General features: G+C 53.0%; 1 protein-coding gene across 1 annotated transcript in view; it reads right to left on the bottom strand.

Annotated features, from left to right (window-relative positions):
• Positions 1-2,496: 2,496 nt before the first annotated feature.
• Positions 2,497-20,480, bottom strand: part of ASS1 (argininosuccinate synthase 1) — a 57,995-nt gene continuing 40,011 nt past the window's right edge. The window contains exons 13-16 of the mRNA XM_008005925.3: positions 14,076-14,207; positions 8,633-8,789; positions 4,146-4,211; positions 2,497-2,780 (exon numbers count right to left, since the gene is read on the bottom strand). Of these exons, the coding sequence (XP_008004116.1) occupies positions 2,735-2,780; positions 4,146-4,211; positions 8,633-8,789; positions 14,076-14,207 (401 nt within the window). The 3' untranslated portion in view covers positions 2,497-2,734. The remainder of the gene's footprint in view (positions 2,781-4,145; positions 4,212-8,632; positions 8,790-14,075; positions 14,208-20,480) is intronic.

The raw sequence follows: 20,480 nt of genomic DNA, 5'->3' as shown, positions 1-20,480 counted from the left end.
TGGGGTCTCGCTATGTTGGTCAGGCTGGTCTTAAACTCCTGCACTCAAGCGATTCACCCACTTCAGCCTCCCAAAGTGCTGGTATTATAGGCATGAACCACTGTGCCCAGGCTTAAGGATTGAGTTTTTAATGTTACAGGAAAGCATTTACGATATGTTAAAATTTTAAAAATAGGGTGCAAAGTATATCCATTAAAGCATAAATATATACAATTTATACTTTAAAGTGTAAGCTATACATTTATAACTATAAAATATAAAGCATTTATACTTCAGCCTAAATAACTGCAAAAATATTGTAAGCATAGGAAAAAATATATGTGCATTATAGGATGCTTAGCATAAAAACAAAAAAAAGAAAAGAAAGACAAAACATGACTGATAATATACCAAATGTGGTCGGGCGTGGTGGCTCATGCCTGTAATCTCAGCACTCTGGGAGGCTGAGGCCAGGCTGGTCTCAAACGGGCTGATCTCAAACTCGTGACCTTGTGATCCACCTGCCTCAGCCTCCCAAAGTGCTGGGATTACAGGCCAGAGTCACTGAGCCTGGCTAGTTATTTCTTTTTTTTTTTTTTTTTTTTTGAGACGGAGTCTCGCTCTGTCGCCCAGGCTGGAGTGCAGTGGCCGGATCTCAGCTCACTGCAAGCTCCGCCTCCCGGGTTTACGTCATTCTCCTGCCTCAGCCTCGCGAGTAGCTGGGACTACAGACGCCCGCCACCTCGCCCAGCTAGTTTTTTGTATTTTTTTTAGTAGAGACGGGGTTTCACCCTGTTAGCCAGGATGGTCTCGATCTCCTGACCTGGTGATCCACCCGTCTCGGCCTCCCAAAGTGCTGGGATTACAGGCTTGAGCCAGCACGCCTGGCCGTTATTTCTTTTCTTAAAGATGCAGCTTATCACTATGGTTAAAGACATAATGGCCGGGGGCGGTGACTCAGGCCTGTAATCCCAGCACTGTGGGAGGCGGGAGGCGGATGAATCACCTTATGTCAGGAGTTCGAGACCAGCCTGACTGACATGGTGAAACCCCCATCTCTACTAAAAACACAAAAATTAGCCAGACGTGGTGGTGGGCGTCTGTAATCCCAGCTACTCAGAAGGCTGAGGCAGGCGAATTGCTTGAACCTGGGAGGCGGAAGTTGCAGTGAGCTGAGACTGCGCTCCAGCCTGGGTAACAGAGCGAGACTCCATCTCGACAACAATAACAAAAAGACAAACGCACAAGATTTGGGGGCTCAGTCAGGCCGGGGTTTGGTTCTTGGTTCTGTCACTTGTCAGTTGAGTGGCTTTTGGCAAGTCAGTTTATCTGCAGCTTCGTTGCTACCTCTGCATAATGGAGATGAAAGTGTCCACCTCCAAGTGTGATTTTGAAGATTCAACGAGCTAATGTGAATAAAGTGTATAGAGAAGTGTTTGGCACAAAGCTAATATTGAGTCATTATTACCACGGACATTAATAATCAGAGGAAAATAAGTTTGAAAGGTAAAACTTCTTTTGCGAGAAACCCTCAGGGACACAGGCAGTGGAGTGGTGAGGCAATCCCTGAGGTCAGGTTCTGAGTTCAGAACCAGGGCAAAGCACAGAGCAGGCAGCACTCGGGTCTTCCCAGTGAAGATGCTTTTGGTTGCAAGGAGCAGAAACTCCCTCACTCAGCTGGAGTCCTGAATTCATTATATCAGGTGTCAGGGAAACCAGGCCAAGAGATGCCACCAGCTTTCATGAAGCACCAGGATAGGAATACGGACGCTAATATACGGACCCTCTCTTCCCATCCTTTCCCTCTCGTTTCCTTCTACACCTGCTCTGCACCCCAGATCCACAGCAGCCCACAGTGAGTGCCTGCGTTACATGTCCTCACTTCCGGCCATGTGCCGAGGCCCAATTCCTGGGGTTTCTGATTGGCCAGCTCTAGTCAGGTGTCCATCCACGGTCCAATCAGATACGACCAAGGTGGGGCGGGGCCACACTGCAAACATGGTTGCCTTGGGGCCTGGTTTGTGAACCGTGGGAAGTGCTGCCAAGTCTCGGGCGTGCTCTTTTCTCCTCTCTGCTCAGGCCTCTCCCTCCTCCTCCATGAGTTAGGCTGCTCTAGGCCACACAGCTGTAGTAAGTGTCCTGGGGTCACTCATGGCCGCCCTGTGTAGAAGCTCCCTGTGGGCTGTGAGTAAAGGTGATCCCCAGAGAAAGGGCTGTGCGTTGATGCCCCCAAAGGGCATCCCCTAAATTTTCTTCGGTTTCCTGACATTTGCAACAGGACCACAGTTGGTGACTGATTCCCAGGCTGCTGGCTAGGATCTGACCCAGGCGGCACTTCTGGATTCCTAGTTTTTGCTGGAGAGGGGTTGACTCCCAGATTAACAGGCTGTCTGGCAAATGGTGGCCTTCGGCAGCACTTAGGTCCGAAAACACAAAGGTTGGGCTAAGAAAAGCATGATTAACTACACACACACACAGTCTCTCACACACTCTGTAGAAATAAACAAAAGACTAGTGTATCTTTTAATTGTCATTTTATAGCTCCCCACCGCAGCTGCCCCCCACCCTTCCCTTCGGTGACAACACAACGTCTGCAGGCTTCAGGGGGACCAGGGAACAAAGCTGGGGCCTGGCAGCCCCACTACGCTGCCAGCCAGGGAGAACAAGTCACAATTACAAATTATCACAACAATTAGTGCCTGTACTTGGGGGATCTGCAAATTGAGGAGGCCCCAGCTCCTCATTGTACAGGGGTCTATTTGGCAGTGACCTTGCTCTGGAGACGATGATATTCCTTCAGCCTGTAAACCAGATTCAAAACAAAGAAAAATGTAAATTAACAATAACAACACACACTGGGTTCAATTAATTCAGGCAGAACTGGGGTGGCAGGGGCAGCTGTTGGTTAAGATGTGTGTGAAGTTGTCTTTTTTTCTATTCCCTCTTCCGCCCTGGCCCCTCCTGCCCTCCAATCAGGATAATGTAATTAATTTATCTTAGGGGGAAAACATTGTTTGTCATTGTTGAAGACAAAGCGTTTAACTGGCAATGGGAGAAATGAAGAGGCCATTATGTAAGCCCTGTGTGTTCTGGGCCATTTAAAAGGGTTTATAGAGTCATAAAATACAAACAGAGGGCGCAGGAAGCAGGGGAGGTGGAGGTGACTGAGGGGAAGGGAGAGGACCCTCGGCAGATGGGCGGGATTCAACATCTCTCCAGGCATGAGCTGCCTCCAGGGACAAGAAACTGTCTCTGGGAGAAAATGGTGGCTCTGTGCCCAGAGTATGTTGTTAGCAAGAGGAGAGAGACTTGCATCTTCTTCTAGATTCCAATCCCCATGAGAAGGGAGCTGGTGATGGAGAACCCACAGCAGGACAGGTCCTCCAGACTCAGCTCCACCACCTCCTAGCTGTGTGACCCTTGGAAAGTTACTTAACCACTCAGCCTGTTTCCGAGGGAGTTGCAAATTTTGCGTAAGAATTAAATGAGACATCCTAGGAGAGTGCCCCAGAGCAGCTTAGTCTATGTTAGCTGCTGGTGACAAACGACCCTGTTTGCCCTTGAGCACATCAGCCCTGGGCTGAGAGTGCTTGCTGCTGGCACTGCCCCCTGGCTCTTCCTGCATGCCAGGGTCTGAGCCCAAGCCGCATGCTTGATTTCCACAGGCTCATATTGAACCTTCACTGAATCTGTGCGGCACGTACAGCTGACACCCTTACTGGTGACTCCCAGAGGATCAAAGGTCTGAGTGACTTCAGATGATGTGTACCACCCTCCTGGGCCATGGAGATCCACGTGGCTAGGATGGCTTCCAGCTAGACCTACAGCTCAGGTATGGTGACAGAAAACAGGCTTCTCTCCACCTCTACGCTATTTCCTTGTTTAACCTGCTCTGCAAAGGAGCGCATAGTGGAGTCCCTGTGGCTTAAGGGGAGGGGAGGGGAGGGCAGGTATCAGAGGCACCGGGTGGGACACAGGAACCTAGGGACCCCAATGCCTAGGACCCTCCGTTACTGTTGGCTATCAAAGCATGCCTCTGAGGATGCTATGGGCAGATGGACAGGAAAGTTGGGTTTGTCTAGGGCAGGGCAGCGGAAAGGTCCCATCAAAGCCTACCCTTTACACCTGGGGGCTTTGACGGCCCATCAGGGCCCCGAGCTTCTCACCTGAGGGAATTGATGTTGATGAACCCGGTGGCATCAATCGGCTCATAATCACCCTGCACATTCATGCTGCAAGGAGAGTAGAAGCTTGTCAGCTCAGCCTGGCCCTGGCCTCTGCTTGAAGGGAGGACTGCTGGGGCCAGAGGCAGCCCCCACCTCCCAGACGCCAGGGCATTTCCCCTGCGTGGGTCCAAACCCTCCCTGCACGTCGGCTTTCCATTTAATTTCTGTACAACTCCGGGAACCCTCTTCTGGGCCAGGCACCAACCCAAAGGTTGGAGCGCCCTAGTGGAGCACACAGCAGCCTCCCCAGAACTAGCCCTATGAAATCCTACCAACCAGAGCACCCCGTCTGTAAATGGAGCACGCGTCCAAGCCAGCTGTGCCTTCGGGACTGTGTGGATGGCATCCACTGACCTGAAGGCTCAGAAGGCCTTAGGGTGTGAATTGCAACAGCACAGGCATTTTGCAAGCTGCAGGGAGGCCTCCAGCATTCACAGCAAGATCGGCCCACGAAGTCACCTTCCCCCTCATTTGTCCAACCAGTTAGACTTCACCGAATCCATCCTAAAACCTGGGCACCCACCGCCAGTGTGTCGTGGAAAATGCTGGGTTGACTGCTGCTGTACTCAGCAGAGCAGATTTTACCTCTCTACAGTTTCCATCTCCCAGACTCACCAGCCTTCTGCTTTTGGGCTCTCCACCCTTAGCTGCTCCTCCCAACCTTCCTAACCATGGCAGTCGCTCCAGCCGGCTGACTGGGCTTTGCGTCCTGGCTCCGCCACGCACCACCAGAGAGCCCAGGCCAGTATTCCTGCGCTCGGAGCCTCGGCCTCGCACCTGTCAAATGCGTGGTTAGCTCTCAACGTCACTTTTGGTTCCACATGAAATAATGTAGCTGGTGCCTGGCACACGGTGAGCACCCACCAGTACAAACACTATTCATTCACTCATTCATTTGTTCAGGCATTTATTAAGCCTTTGCTGCCTGCCAGGTGCTGGGCCAGGTGCCAAGGAAAGAAGAGCAAGAGTGGTGTCACAGGGAGGGGCCAGATATAAGCAATCAATCACCCATTGCCTTTGTTAATTATCGTTGCGCTAAGCACTTAGGGCACGTGGACTCAGATGCCTCCTACTCTACAAGCCTCTGAGAGGATGGGGTCCCTTGTCATGTCCTGCTCTGAATCAGCCCCTCCTCTGCAGAATTGCAGCCCTGGGACAAAGCTGATTCAAGGTTCCCAGTGACAAGGAGGTGGCCTGTCCCCTCAGGGGCCCTCTCTAGAGAGGTGAGATTGGTGGGGGTGGGGTGGGTTGGTGTCGGGGGGCAGGAGGATCTGCTGCTTTGAGACCCTGAGGCTGGACATCTGACTGGTTCTTTGTAGACTGTGGACTTTTTACAAGAACCAATGAGGTCTCTGCATCTGCCTGGCCCCAGTGACTCGTTCAGGACCTGGGCCCTGACCTTCACCAGGCCTTGAAGCTGGTGGGCACGTGGAACTCTCTGCAAAGTCACTCCCGTACCCCTGCACCTCCCTTGATTTCCCTTCCTCCCTCCTCTATACCTCCACGGCCCCTCCAGGGCTCAGGCACTGAAGCTGCTAAGAGCTTGCATTCCCTGGAAGAGGAGGAGATGCCAGACTTGCTGGTCACCCCTTTCTGTGCAGAATCGGTGCTTAGGAAGGGCTGGACCAAACTAGACCACCAACCTCTTCAGATCCCTTGAACAGACCTTGTTTTGGAAACCGAGCCTCAGCCCCACTGGCCCCTGTCCTCAGCGCAGGGAGAGTGCAGGACACAGAATCCCCCCACCTCCGTGACCATCTGTCCCTTCACCTGCATCTCTCACGAGTCACAACAAACTCTCCCCATACCGTTCCCCAAGGTGGGACCTTCCCAACTGCCCTGGCAGCCCCTGCAAAGAGGGCCCACATCCAGGGACAAACATCCCAGGAGGCTGCTGGGAGTTCCAAGAGGGGTTTCTCAGAAACTAAAAAAACCTCTTTTTAAAATTGTGGTTTGAAGTGAGAGGGGAGGTGGAAAAAGAGTTTACAATGAATTTTTTTTTTTTTTTTTTTTTTTACCTCCCCTGACGGTCTACAGAAAACCTCTGTGCTTTTATTTTTGCTCATTCGAGTGGCTCTGACCTGCTCTATAATTACGTTACTTTCTACCGACTGTGCCGCGGCATTTCCAGCTCTGCTGCCTCTCGCGGCTTCCTCGCTGGGCCCTGTGACGCTGTCACTCAAGGGCTTTCAAGTCAGCGATGTAGAAATCAAAAAGAAAAGGGAAATGGTCGGAGACACAGTGAGAATAAATGCTCCTGCTTTTCTCTCTTTTTTTTTCCCCTTTCCCTTTTTACTTTATTCATTTAATCTCCCTGAGTGAGACTGTAAGGCTTAATGAAGGGTTGGACAGATTATTAGAGGCTGTTGATTTGGAGGGGGAGGGAAGAAAGAGCCAGAGAGAGAAAGAGAGAAGATAATTTGACATTTACCCCGACTGATCTAAACTGATTCAGTTATATTTATGGCTTATAACATGTTTAGAAAGATTGAAGGGGGGAGAAACTCAACATGGCAAGGAGAAGGGAAAGAAAAAAATAATATTGACTGGCAGGCAAGACTCGTACTTTAATTCCCAACCAGCCTCCAGGAGGGAGGGGCTGGCCTCGGCCTGAGCTAAGCTGGGCCTTGGGGGACCCTCGTCCAGTGGGGGCTGTCTGTCCCACAGAGGCCTGCCCCATCTCTAGTTTAACCAGGTGACCTCTGGAGGTGACACCTCGTCCCTTGATGCAGGTCACTCTCATCCACGGGACGGACGCAGGAGTGGCCAGTTGTTAGCTGCCACCTTGGCCCTGGCTCACCAGGGCCCTCCTGCGTATCCAGGGGCTCCTCCTTGGCCACCTTCTGCCTGGTCCATCAATGAGAAATCTCCTCGTGGTTCCACTTGTGTTAACCCTTTTTTTTTTTTTTTTTTTTAAAGAGACAGTGCTTAACTTTGTTACTAAGGCTGGAGTGCAGTGGTGCGATCCTGGCTTACTGCAGCCTCCAACTCTTGGGCTCAAGTGATCCTCCTGCCTCAGCCTCCTGAGTAGCTAGGACTACAGGTGTGTGACACCACACCTGGCTAATATTTTATGTATGTATTTTTTGAGACAGGGTTTTGCTCTGTTGCCCAGGCTGGAGTACAGTGGCATGGTCATGGTTCACTGCACCCTTGATCTCTCAGGCTTAAGAGAGACTCCCACCTCAGCCTCTCAAGTAGTTGGGACCACAAGCACATGCCACCACACTTAGCTAATTTTTTAATTTTTAGTAGAGATGAGGTCTCACTATGTTGCCCAGGTTGGTCTTGAACTCCTGGCCTCAAGCAATCCTCCTGCCTCAGCCTCCCAAAGAGTTGGGATTCCAGGTGTACGCCATCTTGCCCAGCTGGTTCCCTTCTTGTCTCACTCCACACTTTCCCCTAGGCAGTCTCTCTCGGCCCAGAGCTTCAGAGAACATCAAAATGCCTATGATGCGCCAGGGTCTTCAGCCTAGGTTCTCCTCAACTCTAGACCCAAGTGTCCGACAACCTTCTAGTTAGTTTTCCCAGCTATCTCAAAAGAAACCCATGCTCATGACACCTAAATCCAAATGCATGATCCTTCCTCAAGAGCCTTTCCTCAACCCAGAGACTGCACCCAGCTGCTCATGACCCCAGACACTAGAGTCATTCTGGATCCTCCATCTCCCTCCACATCCAAGTCATTTCAATCCCTCCTCCTAGATTTGTGTCACCTTCCCCTGCTGCTATCTAGTCCGGGAGTCATCAAGCCTGGTCCAAGCTACCACATTTCCACAGGTGCCCTCCCACTTCCCACCTACTCAAATCTGTTCTCCAGAGCAGTCAGGAGGACCCTCAAAATGCACAGATCTGATCTTGCCTTTCCCTTTAAGATCTAGCTTCGGCTCCCTCCCCCTGGCCTCTTTTGCCCTCTCACCCCTCCCTGCTATTCACCTGTTAACTCTTTCTGCTATTGTTTGAATAGCAAAGGAGCTTCTCTACAACCCCAATTATTTTATATATATATATATATATATATTTTTTTTTTTTTTTTTGAGACAAGGTCTTTCTATGTTGCCCAGGCTGGTCTTGAACTCCTGGGTTCAAGCAATCCTCCCACCTCAGCCTCCTAAGTAGCTGAACTTACAGGCATGCACCACCTCTCTAGCCAATCCGTTATTATACCCAGCCAGACTATCCTGCATTAGTCATAGCCCGCTGCCACCTTGTCTAATTCTACAATCTGGTGATGGTTTGATCCATGCCTTTCTCCCAGCTAGCCTGTAAGTTCCACGGAAGCATAGTGGTGTCTATATCCTCAGTGACCATTGCTCTGTCCTCTGCATGGTGCCTGACATGTGCTCAGGCACAGATGTCTCGAGGATCCAGTCAAAAGATAGGCTCTGTGCCCAAGTCGGGGTCAGGATGAGGTGTAGGGTGCCTACCTCACCAGCTCCTCGTTGTAGAGAGACAGTGGGGACTCCCGGCCGAGGATGTACACCTGGCCCTTGAGGACGGACACCTGCACTTTCCCTTCCACTCGCTCCTGGGACTTGGCAATGCAGTGGCGGACAAATTCACACTCAGGGCTGTGCCAGAAACCTGCGGGGAGGAAAACGGGGTATCACTAGGGAGGCGTCCTGCACTGCAAGGGCACAGGACGGGTGCCGCATGCTTTACCCTGCCATGCAGACCATGACTGCCTCCCATGCGTCTGATACAATGTGCACTTGCCAGCGGCTGAGTTGAGGACCATGCTTTCATAGCCTTGCCCTCTAACCTTGCAAAGGGCCTGTGGGTAAGGAGGTGACCACCTAGGTCACTTCCCTAAGGGTCAGGAGGAGGGAAGTGACCCACTGCTTCATGCCGTAGGCATTCAGGAAGTGCCAGAAGCCAGCAACTGGGGACACAATGGTAAAGGGCCCCCATCCCTGGCCCAACGGAGGCTCTAATCTTCCGGGGGAAGCAGAAGATCTCAGACAGTACTCAGAGGCACGTGCTGCCTGGGGCTTGGTGATGTAGGTGTCCAGTGCAGGCAGCTGGGTGGTGGTTCAGACCATGGCGATGCATAAGCTTCCCCTCTCTGTGCCTCTGTTTCCCCATCTGTTGAGTGGGGATGTCACAGTAATATTTCGTGTGGAGCCCCTAGCACTGAGCCGCACCGGCCTTAGGGGCTACCGTGACCTGGAGTCCTGGCTGGAGCCTACCCCTCGGGGTGGGTGGGCCCCTTTCTGCACCTGCTACTGTTTTCCTGGGCAGATAGAATATTTCTGCATAGATAAGCAGCAGCACCGTGCTCAGGCTTTCATCTGGGCTAGCTCCCTGAATCCTCATAGACAGCCTCTGAGAGACACTCTCTTAGCCTTTCGCCTTTCTGGGTGAGGAAGGGAGGCTCAGGGAGGTTAAGAAACTTCTCCAGGATCACACAGGCTGGAAGTGGGGAGCCTCCATTTGACTTCTGTTGGCCCAAGTTGTAACAACTCTGCTTCCTACGATAAACTCGGAGCTTTCTCTCTGGCCAGAACATCCCTTGGTGTGTAGGTGGGGGCAGGAGGTGCCTGAGAAACATGCTCCCTCCCCTCTCCCCCAGAGTCCTAAAGGCCAGGGAGGGGTAGCGCTCAGACCCCAGTCTGGCCTGGGCCTCTCCCTAGCCGCTTCTGATGGAGGCTGGGACCAAGGGGCGGCAGGCAGGCAGGCCGGCCATGGCTTGGGGGAGGGACAGGGCAAGGCTAGGGTTTCCTGAAACGGAGCTGGGAAGGTGAGCCCACCTGGGCAGCTGCAGGGCCAGATGGCGCATGATCTCCTGCCCTGATAAAGAGCCGGGTCAGCCCAGGGGCTGCGGCTATTGTGGGAGGCCCAGGCCCCTGGGGGCACCTGCTGAGGCCCTCCGTGGGAAAGGGGACAGGCCTCTGGGATGGGGTCCTGGGGCTTGCAGAGGCGGGGGAGGGCCAAGCAGGGAGAGTAGAGGTTGAGCCCTTGCTCTCCAGTGTCCCAGTCTTTGAGTCCACATCCCAGCCACACACTGTGCCTCAGTTTACTCATTTGCACAGTGAGAAAACATGACTAACCAGAGGTGGTGTGGATTCAGTGAGAGAACGCAGAGTGCAAAGCGTTTTGCATTTGCAGTTTGAACACCATGCTGTGTGCCAGCCCTCACTGTACACAGGGAGAGAGGCCCAGAGAGGGAAACAGCCTGTGCAAGGCCACACAGCAAGACCGTGGAAGAGCCCAGGTCTGATGAAGCACTCCTAACTCTGGCCCAGGGCTTTCTCCAACACACCCGAGACCCTTGTGGAGGGGGCCACTGATGTTCTCCCAGCCCCCCATGCCCTGGTGTCCTGGGCTTGGCCATCTTTCTGACAGAGCGGGGATAATTAGCCCATTAAGTTTCCAGGCTGGAAGACAGGCAGGAGATGGAGCCAGAGATAGGACAGAGATCTCCGTGGGAGCAACTGGCCTGGGCTTTATCTCAGAATTTTCTACCTCTGCCCCATGGGGGTCTTCTGCTCAGATTTCTTTTCCCAGCAGACCCAGCCTGGGTTTGGGGACAGCGAGCCTGGCTTAAGCTGCATCGGGGGAGACCCTGCACCCCCTAGACCTGCAGATACACTGTGGGTGGGGCATAGGGCTGAGCTGGAGAGGGACCCCTCCCCCATGCTGCTAGACCCAACCAAACACATGCGACCCTTTCTAACTGGAGCAATTCTGTGTGCCTTGCACCTTATACCCATTGTATTGCTGAAGAAATGGAGGCGAGGGGAGAAGAGGTGAGCTATACCCCCTGGATGAGACGCTCCACTGGGCCCTGCCAGGCTAACCCTGGATGCCATTCCTGGAGGTAGTCTGCCTGAAGCCCACACAGCCAGACCAGGACATTTGGGAATAGTGGGAGAGGAGAGGGAGCCAGCCAGCCACAGTCAGACACACAGATGCAGGGTGGCAGTGGTCACAGAACCCAGGGCCTCTAGGAGTGAGGCTGGGGCAACAGGGCTTCCCCGTGCCTCAGTCTCCCTATCTGTGCTGAGACCACAGGGGCTCTGAGGGAGCCAAGCATTACAGCAGAAGGCTGGGCTTTCCACCCAGGAGCTAGACGGGACTGGGAAGAGACCCTGGCGTGCCCTCAGCCTGGTGCCCTTTATTTGACAGGAGGGGAAACTGAGGCTCAGGGAAGCGACAGACCTGCTCAAGACCATTAACCCAGCCAGAGGCAAGGCTCCAAGTGCCCTGCCTCCACATTGGGAAACCACGCCAGGTGCTCACAGTTATTTCACGCACTGGACTAACCACTTGTCTGCCAGACATTGTTCCAGGTGCTTCACAGATATTCATGCTTTCAGTCCTCACCACCAGACAGGTAGAACTGTTATTCCCACTCTCCGGATGGGAAAACTGAGGCCTAGGGAGGTTAAGTAACATGATCAAGCAAAGCCTTGGTCTGTACCATTTCTGTATCCCTCACGGGGAAAATCGCATCAAACAGCCCCTCTGAGCTTGGTGTTTGTGAAGCCCTGGATGTCAGCGAACCAGGGCAAAGTTAATATTAGTGATAACCACCAAGAAGAAGCCCCTACTGTCCCTCACCTCCACTCTGAGGTTTGGTTTCCTTTTAAGTCTCCTAATCATTGTACCTCAGTTTGGGATGTAGAGGGCTTGTCGCTGGCTGACAGAGCAGGGACTCAACCCAGCCAGTCTGGTGTAGAGGCACCGTGACTGCAGCCAGGAGCCAAACTGTGCCCTACACCCAGGGTTCCCGTCTGTGCCGCCGCGCCCCTTGATCATGAGCATCCTGGAATCTGTTGGAATAACTGGGAACTTGGCTGCTACAGCTGACCTGTCCCCAGCTCAAAGCTGCCCATCGCCAGCCAGGAGAGCCTGGGCAAGTGTCTTCACCTGGGGGCCCCCGTTTCCTCACCTCTGCACAGCTAATATTAGATAATACCCCATCAGGTGCCCAGCTCAGAGCCTGGCAGCAAGATAGCAGGATAAGTGGCAGCCGCGGCCACAGCCATGGTGGGATCAGCCTCTGTGGAGGCCCCGGAGCAGCCCAGCCAGGTGCTCCCTCCTCTGCCACATCTTAACGACTCTCTCACTTTGTAACTAAAATCCTTCTTTCAGGGTTGCAGTCCCACCAGGCTGGAAAGCCCGCAGGAGACAATGGTATTTAAGCACCTGTCTGTACCTGGGAAGGGGGGCAGAACTCGGCTTCAAAGCTGCCAGGAACAATGGCAGGGAGAAATAACACCAGCCAATAACCGCCGAGCCCTCTTAAAATCCTGAGATGAGTTACAGTGATTAGGAGGCTTAAAAGGAAACAAAATCTGAGAGTGGAGGGGAAGAGGCGAGGGGAGGAGAGCTTAGCCCAGGTAACTATTAGATTAACTAATACTAACTTTGCATGGGTCCCCTGACGTCCAGGCCCCCAAAGATATGAGGGTCGGCCTCAGGCAGCAGCCTGTCCTCCCACAGCTCAAGACAACTATTTAATGTAATACCCAAATCAGGGGGTATGTATATGTTTTGGAGTAGGGGTGGGAAGGGCCAGGGAATCAATATTTTAGGCTCTTCGGGTCCTATGGTCTCTCTCAAAATGGCTCAACCTACCCTTGCCACTCCAGGGGAGCCACAGACAATGCAGAAACAAATAGCCACTTTGCTCGGCGTGAGCCCCTGTGCCCGGCAACACTTGAATGTTATATAATTTGTCATAAAATAGCATTAATTTTTTTTTTCCTCCCAACCATTTAAAAATGTAAAAACTGGCCAGATGCAGTGGCTCATGCCTGTAATCCTAGCACTTTGGGAGGTCAAGGCGGGCGGATCTCCTGAGGTCAGGAGTTTGAGACCAGCCTGGCCAACATGGTGAAACCCCAACTCTACTAAAAATACAAAAACTAGCCAGGCATGGTGGCACGTGCCTGTAATCCCAGTTACTCAGCAGGCTTAGGCAGGAGAATCACTTGAACCAGGGAGGCGGAGGTTGCAGTGGGCCAAGATCGCACCATTGCACCCCAGCCCGGGCAACAAGAGTGAAAGTCTGCCCCAAATAAATAAATCAGAATGTAAAAACTATTCTTAGCTCATGGGCTGAACAAAAACAGGTGACAGGCTGGATTTGACCCAGGGACTGTAGTTTGGGGACCCTTATTACACCATATGAGGGTTGGATTTTGGAGTCAGGATTCCAGACTTGGAATCCAGGCAAGGCATGGAAACCCGGGCTCCTCAGCTGCAAAACAGGGACACCCCCGCCTCAGATGCTCATGTCACCCACTGGTCCTTCCATACATCGGCTGGGTGTGTGGCAAGGCTCAGGCCCTGTGGCCACCCCGGTGGTTTCATGGTCAAGATCTGGCTTCTGTAGTACTGGGGTCTGGGGCTGAGTTCCTGGTCCACAGAGCCTCTCAAGTTCATGGAATAGGTCCAGGTTCTGCCTGGAGACAACCTGACTTAGGGGTCACTACCAGCTAGGCCACTTCTGGTTTTAGGCTTTCCTTCTGAGCCTCGGTTTCCTCATGTGTACAGGGAGCCGCAGACCTTCTGGGAAAGTTGTGAGGACCATGTGGGGCGATGCATGTCGCCGCAGTGCCCAGCGCCTGGCACGTGCTGGAGTCATGCAAACTGTAGGTGGTGGAGGCTGCTGGACACCTTGGGAGGCCGGTGCATCACCCCGGACACACCCCATGTCAAGGCAGGTTCCAGCATCCCCTTGCTCCCTCATGCCTGCACTTTCCCTCAACCCCCTTTGGCCTGCACCTTTTGGGGTCTCGCACGAGGATGGCAGGGGAGGAAGGTGCTGATACAGAGGGGAGGGCCAGGCCCAAGGGCCTGACGGTGATTTGGGATCCCTTGTGGGGCGGTTAGAGGGGACAGTCGTAGAGTCTTACGCACCGGTATACACCAGCTCAGCAAATTTCAAGCCCAGGCCTTGTTTGATTTTGCGCACTTCTCGGTCCATGGTGAAGGCCTCGATGTCTAAATGAGCGTGGTAAAGGATGGTGCCTGCTGGGGTCTCGTAGATACCTAGCCATTTTTCCAGGCAGGGGGAAAAGGAGAAAAAAGAGAGAAACGCATGAAACCCAAACTGTCAGCAAATGACAAAAAAAAAAATAATAATAATGACTCGTGTGACAGGAGACAAGCCGGTCGGACCCATTCACTCCCAGCTTGCTGCAAAATGCATCTGTCATTATGTTCATGCTGGGGCCACGACAGTCCACTCTGCAGCTTGCGGAGAAAATGTCTAGATGCCCCCTTTGAAGGGGCCCTCCGACGCTAGAAAATGACAGGGTTTCGGAGCAGCAACCCCTCCCTCCCCATGCGTGCCCACCGGCCCGAGGTTGAAAGCCTGTAATTAAAGCGACTACAGTAGAGCCCAGAGCCCCAAATATCCCTTCCTCCCTTCCACCAGGGAGCCAGGGGAGGGGGATGGCTGTGCACATACATGTACACATGTGTACACACATGCCACCTTCAGCCTGTGGGGCCCCTGCAGCCAGGTCTTTCCAGAGATCACTGGGTGGTAGAGAGCTTGGGTAATCACCTGTACAGATGGGGAAACTGAGCCCAGGAGGAGAGGGGGCTTGCTCTAGGTGGAGCTGGGAACTCAATGTAGGTCCCCCAGTCCCTCACCAGTGCTGTCTGCTGCCCTGGAAGGTCAGGGGAGAGGGGATTGCTCAAGTCCTCTCTTGCAACCTCAGGCCCAGTCCCTCCATTTGGAAAACAACCTGCTTGGAACAGATGATCTCTGAGTGCCTGGCTCTGGGCTGAGCTGGGTCTGGGGTAAGGCCCTACTGCACTGGAGGACAGTGGGGCACCAAGAGGCAGGGCTGCCCCACACCACACAGCCCAGGCTCCCTCTTGCCCCTGGAGTGCAACCTCTCTCATCAACTTCAGAGACCTGGCCTTGGGCAAGCCTGCCCTGCAGCTGCTGTCTGGGTGGAGCAGTGGCCATAGCTCCCCCATCTCTAGGGATTCTACCCCGAGAACTTCCTTTCTTCCACCACACGTTACATCACTAAAGGGGCAGGTTCTCAATTATCCTGGGAATTTACTAACATCTTTCTACAGTGGCTGCTTGAAAAAGACCCAACTTATGTTCATAGCAGCATTAATCACAATAGCCAAGAGGCAGAAGCAACCTAGGTGTCCATTGAGGGATGAGTGCAGAAGCAAAATGTGGGATGGAATATTATTCAGCCTTAAGAAGGAAGAAGGCCGGACACAGTGGCTTACACCTGTAATAATTCCAGCACTTTGGGAGGTGTGGCAGGCGGATCACCTGAGGTCAGGAATTCAAGACCAGCCTGGCCAACATGGTGAAACCCTGTCTCTACTAAAAATACAAAAAACTTTAGCCGGGCGTGGTGCTGCATGCCTGTAGCTCCAGCTACTTGGGAGGCTGAGGCAGGAGGATCCCTGGAACCTGGGAGGTAGAGGTTGCAGTGAGCTGATTTCACACCACTGCACTCTAGCCTGGGTGACAAAGCAAGACTCCGTCTAAAAAAAAGAGAGAAAAACAAAGGGAAGGAAATCCTGACACATGCCACGGCATCAACATAAGGCCATGACGCTAAGTGCAAAGGCCAGGCACAAAAACAAACACTGTGTGTTCCACTCATGGGAGGCCCCTCGAGTCGTCAAAGTCAGACAGACAGAAATGGTGTCTGCCAGGGGCCGGGGGAGGGAAAATGGGGAGTGTTTCATGGGGCCAGAGTCTCAGCTTTGCAAAAAGAAAATGTTCCGGAGGTGGATGGTGGTCACGGTGGCACAGCCCTGGGAACGGACCTAATGCCGTTGAGCGGCACAGCCCTGGGAACGGACCTAATGCCGTTGAGCGGCACAGCCCTGGGAATGGACCTAACATGGTGGCACAGCCCTGGAAACGGACCTAATGCCGTTGAGCGGCACAGCCCTGGGAACGGACTTAATGCCACTGAGTGGCACAGCCCTGGGAACAGACCAAATGCCGGCTGAGCGGCACACTTACGCATTTTAAAATGGTTCATTTTATGTTACGTGTATTTTACCACAAGTTTAAAATTTAAAAAAAAAACATAAAAAAATATAAAAACCATGAAGGATATTGGTTTTGACTCTGAAGCCCCCCGGGGATCTGGGGAGGCTGAGTCTGCCGAGCCCTCGTGCACTAACCAGAAGTTTCCTCCTTGGAGAACTCCTCCAATCTTTGATCTTTAAGTCTTAGAATCACGGAAATGTCAGAGCTTGCATTAGGATCAATCCGGTACCGTGTTCCCCCAACTGTTAGCTGCCAACCTAGTATTCCAACAGCCTGCGACAGGAGCCCGGCATACAGAAGAGATGGCAGAGGCTGTGCTGGGAGGAATGGAGGCCCCTCTGCAAACTCTGGACTCACCTTAAATCTAGTCCCACAGACCAGTTTTACAAATGAGAACCGAGGCCTGGGGAGGGGACTGGCTTGCCTAATACTACCTGGCCAACTGGAGGGGGAACGGACCCAGCACCGGGATCTCCCGTTCGGCTCCAGGTGGCCTCGAAGGGCCTTTGGCAAAGTGATCAACTGCTAACCGAAGCACGAGAGAAAGCCCAAGTCTGGGCTGTTGCTGTGGAGGAAAAGCTTGAGTGCTCACCATGGCTCTGTGTTCCTGGGCCGAAGGGAACCTCTCTGGGGGCTTGGTTCTCTCATCTGTAAACCCCTGATATACTGGTGTCAGGTGACATGCTTGTGAAAGCCCCTCACAGCAACCAGGTGCAAATATGAGTATCGCGTGCCACCAAAGAGCCCATCCCGTTTCACTGGTGGGGGCTGTAGCCTTCGGCAGTCTCCACCGTCTGAATTTAGTTGTGATTGCTGAGCAGGAAATGGCCTCTCTCCAAGTTTATGCAGAGGCCCAAGCCCTCACATCCCTCGGGAGTTCCTCAGGCCTCACCGTGACTCTTGTAAACACAGTTCAAATGGGTCCGTCATCATTTTCTGCACAGCAGCTCAGAGCCACAAACCAGGAAAGGGTAAAAAGGCTGATGGCGGCAGAAACAGAGGAGTGACTGAGAAAAGTCATTATAGACAGCCTGGAGAACAGGGACATAGAACTCAGCACAAGCCAGGTGTGCGGGGGCTCACACCTGTAATCCCAGAACTCCCAAGGCGGGAGGATTGCTTGAGCTGAGTTCAAGACCAGCCTGGACAACATAGTGAGACCCCATCTCTACCAGAAAATTTAAAAATGAGCTGGGTGTGGTGGCATGTGCCTGTGGTCCCAGCTACTTGGGCGGCCAAGGTGGGAGGATCATTTCGGCCCAGGAGTTGAAGACCAGCCTGGGCAATGTAGGGAGACCCTGTCTACAAAAAAATGGTAAATTAGCTGGGTGTGGTGGTGTGTGCTTTGTGGGAGGATTGCTTGAGCCCAGGAGGTCGAGGCTGCCGTGAGTCATGACTGCACCACTGCACTACAGCCTTGGTTTTCAGACAGGCAAGACCCTGTCTGAAAGAAACACAACACAAAACATGACGACCCCAAACAAACACGACGGCGCCAAGCCACCAGAAAGGGGAATGGCTGAGCAATGTGTTTAGAAAGATCAGTGCGTGCAGAACCTTCAGAAATCTCTGTCTCCAAAATGGCAGATACAACGATCATGGAGGAGCAAGTTTTCAATTAGCCTAGAAACCTCATTACCAGAAATAAAGCAATTTCCCAAGAGCCACCAAGAGCACGACACTGACAGAGTCCTGCTGGTCCTCCCAGCCTGGTACGTACTCGAACTCGGTACATATTGGGTTGGAAACAGGCCTTCTAGTGATGAGTTTGGGTACATTTTGGAATATTCTAGAAACTTGCAAAGCCCATCCTTACGCTGGCCACAGAGTCATAATAGCGCCATCTTGGGCAGGCCAGTAGCAGGAGCCCTCCTCATTTTCAACTCCTAGATACCCAGGCCTGCCTCCCTGCTTTTCTGTCCTCAGCTGGGCCAACTGTGGGACAGTCCAAACTATATTTGCAGGGCTGGAGCTGGGCACCAGGAGTCTTACAACCATGTCTTTACAGAAAGTGCCCAGCTTGGCCTTTACAGAAGGTGCCCAGCTTGGCTTTGCTGTGTGACTTTGGCTGGTCTCAGCCCCTTCTCTTAGACCCAGGCAACAAGAACGCTGCAAGTTCCTGCTGCTCTGACATTCCAACTTCCTTTGGGACCTACCTCAAAGGTAAGCGTTCAGAGTGTCCTCCAGGTGTGCCCTAGTTACTGACAGTCTTGCTCGAGAACACTCTAGGCCGAAGCATCGCCTCCCATCAGTCCAGAGAGGGGAGGACACAGGTGAGGTTCAGGGCTCGAGGAAGAGCTCTGACTTGCTCCAGCTACTGGCCCATCACAGGTGTCCCCAGGAAAATGAGGCCAGTGCCACCGGGAGCAGAGAGTGTCTGGTGGGCAGAGGGAAGGCAGAACCCTCTTCCTGAGCCCCCAGCACCGGCTTCCTGGCTGCCACCCTCAAGGGGAAAGGCTGCAGACACAAAACACACCAGCGCGATTAATATTCCTGCTCCTTTTCTTAGAAGGTGTTAAAGTTAACTGTGACTGATCAAAAAGCTTGTTTTTAGGTTGCTGCTGTCACGTGTGTGCGCGCGCGCGTGCATTTTAAAACTCTTCCCTCTCCTCTCCGCAGGGGTAGGGGGTACAGATGATTTCTGTGTGTTTCTTCTGGAAAAAAAAAAAGACTTAAAAAAAAAGTGACAGAAACCTGATGCTAAACGACTATAGATTTGGGGCTTTTGACAGTCGGCATACAAACCACCGTGCAGAGAGGAGGAGGAAATGACAGCTGAGCCTCCGTGTTGCCGTGGAAGAGACAACAGACATCTTTGGAGTGACACGCACAGCAGCTCCAAGTGTCTATTTTCATCTCCCCATGTTTACAGGAAAAAGACAGAGGTGTCAGCAGTTCTCTCTGGAGAAGCTTCAATCACACCATAATTACTGCCAGGAAGGGTGCGGCGGGGAGTGGGGAGAAGGGCAAGGAGCTAGGGGTGGCCAGGGGTGGCGGGGGCGGGGAGAGTGGACCAAGCAGAAAGAGGTGGGAACCAAACAGCTGCTGTGGTTCAAATTCTTCTCGTCTGTCCCTGAGGCTGCCAGGTTAGCCTGGAATGAGCAATTTTGCAGAATTGAGTGGGATCTGCCAGCTCAGCTGGGGCCCGGGCTGGGGGTGAGGACACCTGGACTAAAGACTGTGGCCCTTTGGGAAAGCAGAAGAAGTGATTTGGAAAAGGTGGGGCATGGGGGTACCTCTTAGGTACCAGGGCCAAGGTGAGAGGCAGTTGCCATGGTGATGGGAGGCAGGTCAGGGTGGGACTCTAGCCATCCTCTATGTTCCTGGTGCCGGGCGGGCCCCATGCTGTGTGGGCCTCTGGGACTGAAAACCTCTTTGCTTCACAGGTCTCCCTCCATTCTCCATCTGGAATGTTCCAGATGGTGGGTGGGCAGGTTGGGCAAGTGGGTGGCAGCCCTTGTTCCTTCTCGGCCAGAAAGTGGAGGAGGAAGGAGGGAGACAGGAGGAGAGAGTGGGGAAGGGGAGGAGAATGGGCAAAGAGGGAAGGGCAAGGCAGGGAAGAGGGGAGGGAAGAGGAAAGGGAGAGAGGGAGGAGGAAAGGGAGAGAGGGAGGAGGAAAGGAAGGAGGAGGAGCGAGGCGGCGGCAGGCAGAGGTGAGGCGGGCAGGGCTGGGAGGAGAGCAGAGGTGGGAGAGCAGCTGGAGAAGTCTGAGGCCACAGAGGAGACAGAGAAAGAAGCTGAGCACAAGGACGTGCACTGGCTCCTTCCCGGCCTCCCTCGGCTTCTCTTGCCACCCCCTTCTCCTCCCCACTGATTTCATTTACTTCACTTAATTAGCCCCCCTCCAGAGTTAAAAAGATAATGTGATAATGACATGTGAACAGCCACAATACGGAGAAGGCTACTCCAGCCTCCAGCCGAAGCTTCCCCAGCCCCCTGTCCCCGACCCTGAGTGCCACTGACTAGGCCACCCCAGACCCAGGGCACAGGAGCTGCCCAACTTCCTACCCGCTCCCACCCCCCCCCCGAGAAAAAAATCAGCCCTTAACGAATTTCAATTACGAGCTTTGTAAAATCAATACAAATGACATTTTCCCCTTGTACACCGAGATACAGACAATAGCATCTTTCTGCTCTGCCCTCAATATAATTGACGATTAACAGCTTCTCTCATTACTGTACACTTAATAAAAACCTTGTTATGGGAGAATCCACAGCGCCCTAATTTACCGTCTCTCCTCTTTCCTTCTTGCGAAATATTTGGGCCGGGCGCGGTG

The sequence above is a fragment of the Chlorocebus sabaeus genome, chromosome 12 (genome assembly GCF_047675955.1).
Source record: "Chlorocebus sabaeus isolate Y175 chromosome 12, mChlSab1.0.hap1, whole genome shotgun sequence".
In the NCBI taxonomy this organism is placed as follows: Eukaryota; Metazoa; Chordata; class Mammalia; order Primates; family Cercopithecidae; genus Chlorocebus; species Chlorocebus sabaeus.
The sequence above is the reverse complement of the archived record's forward strand: the minus strand, read 5'-3'. Positions and strand labels throughout refer to the sequence as shown.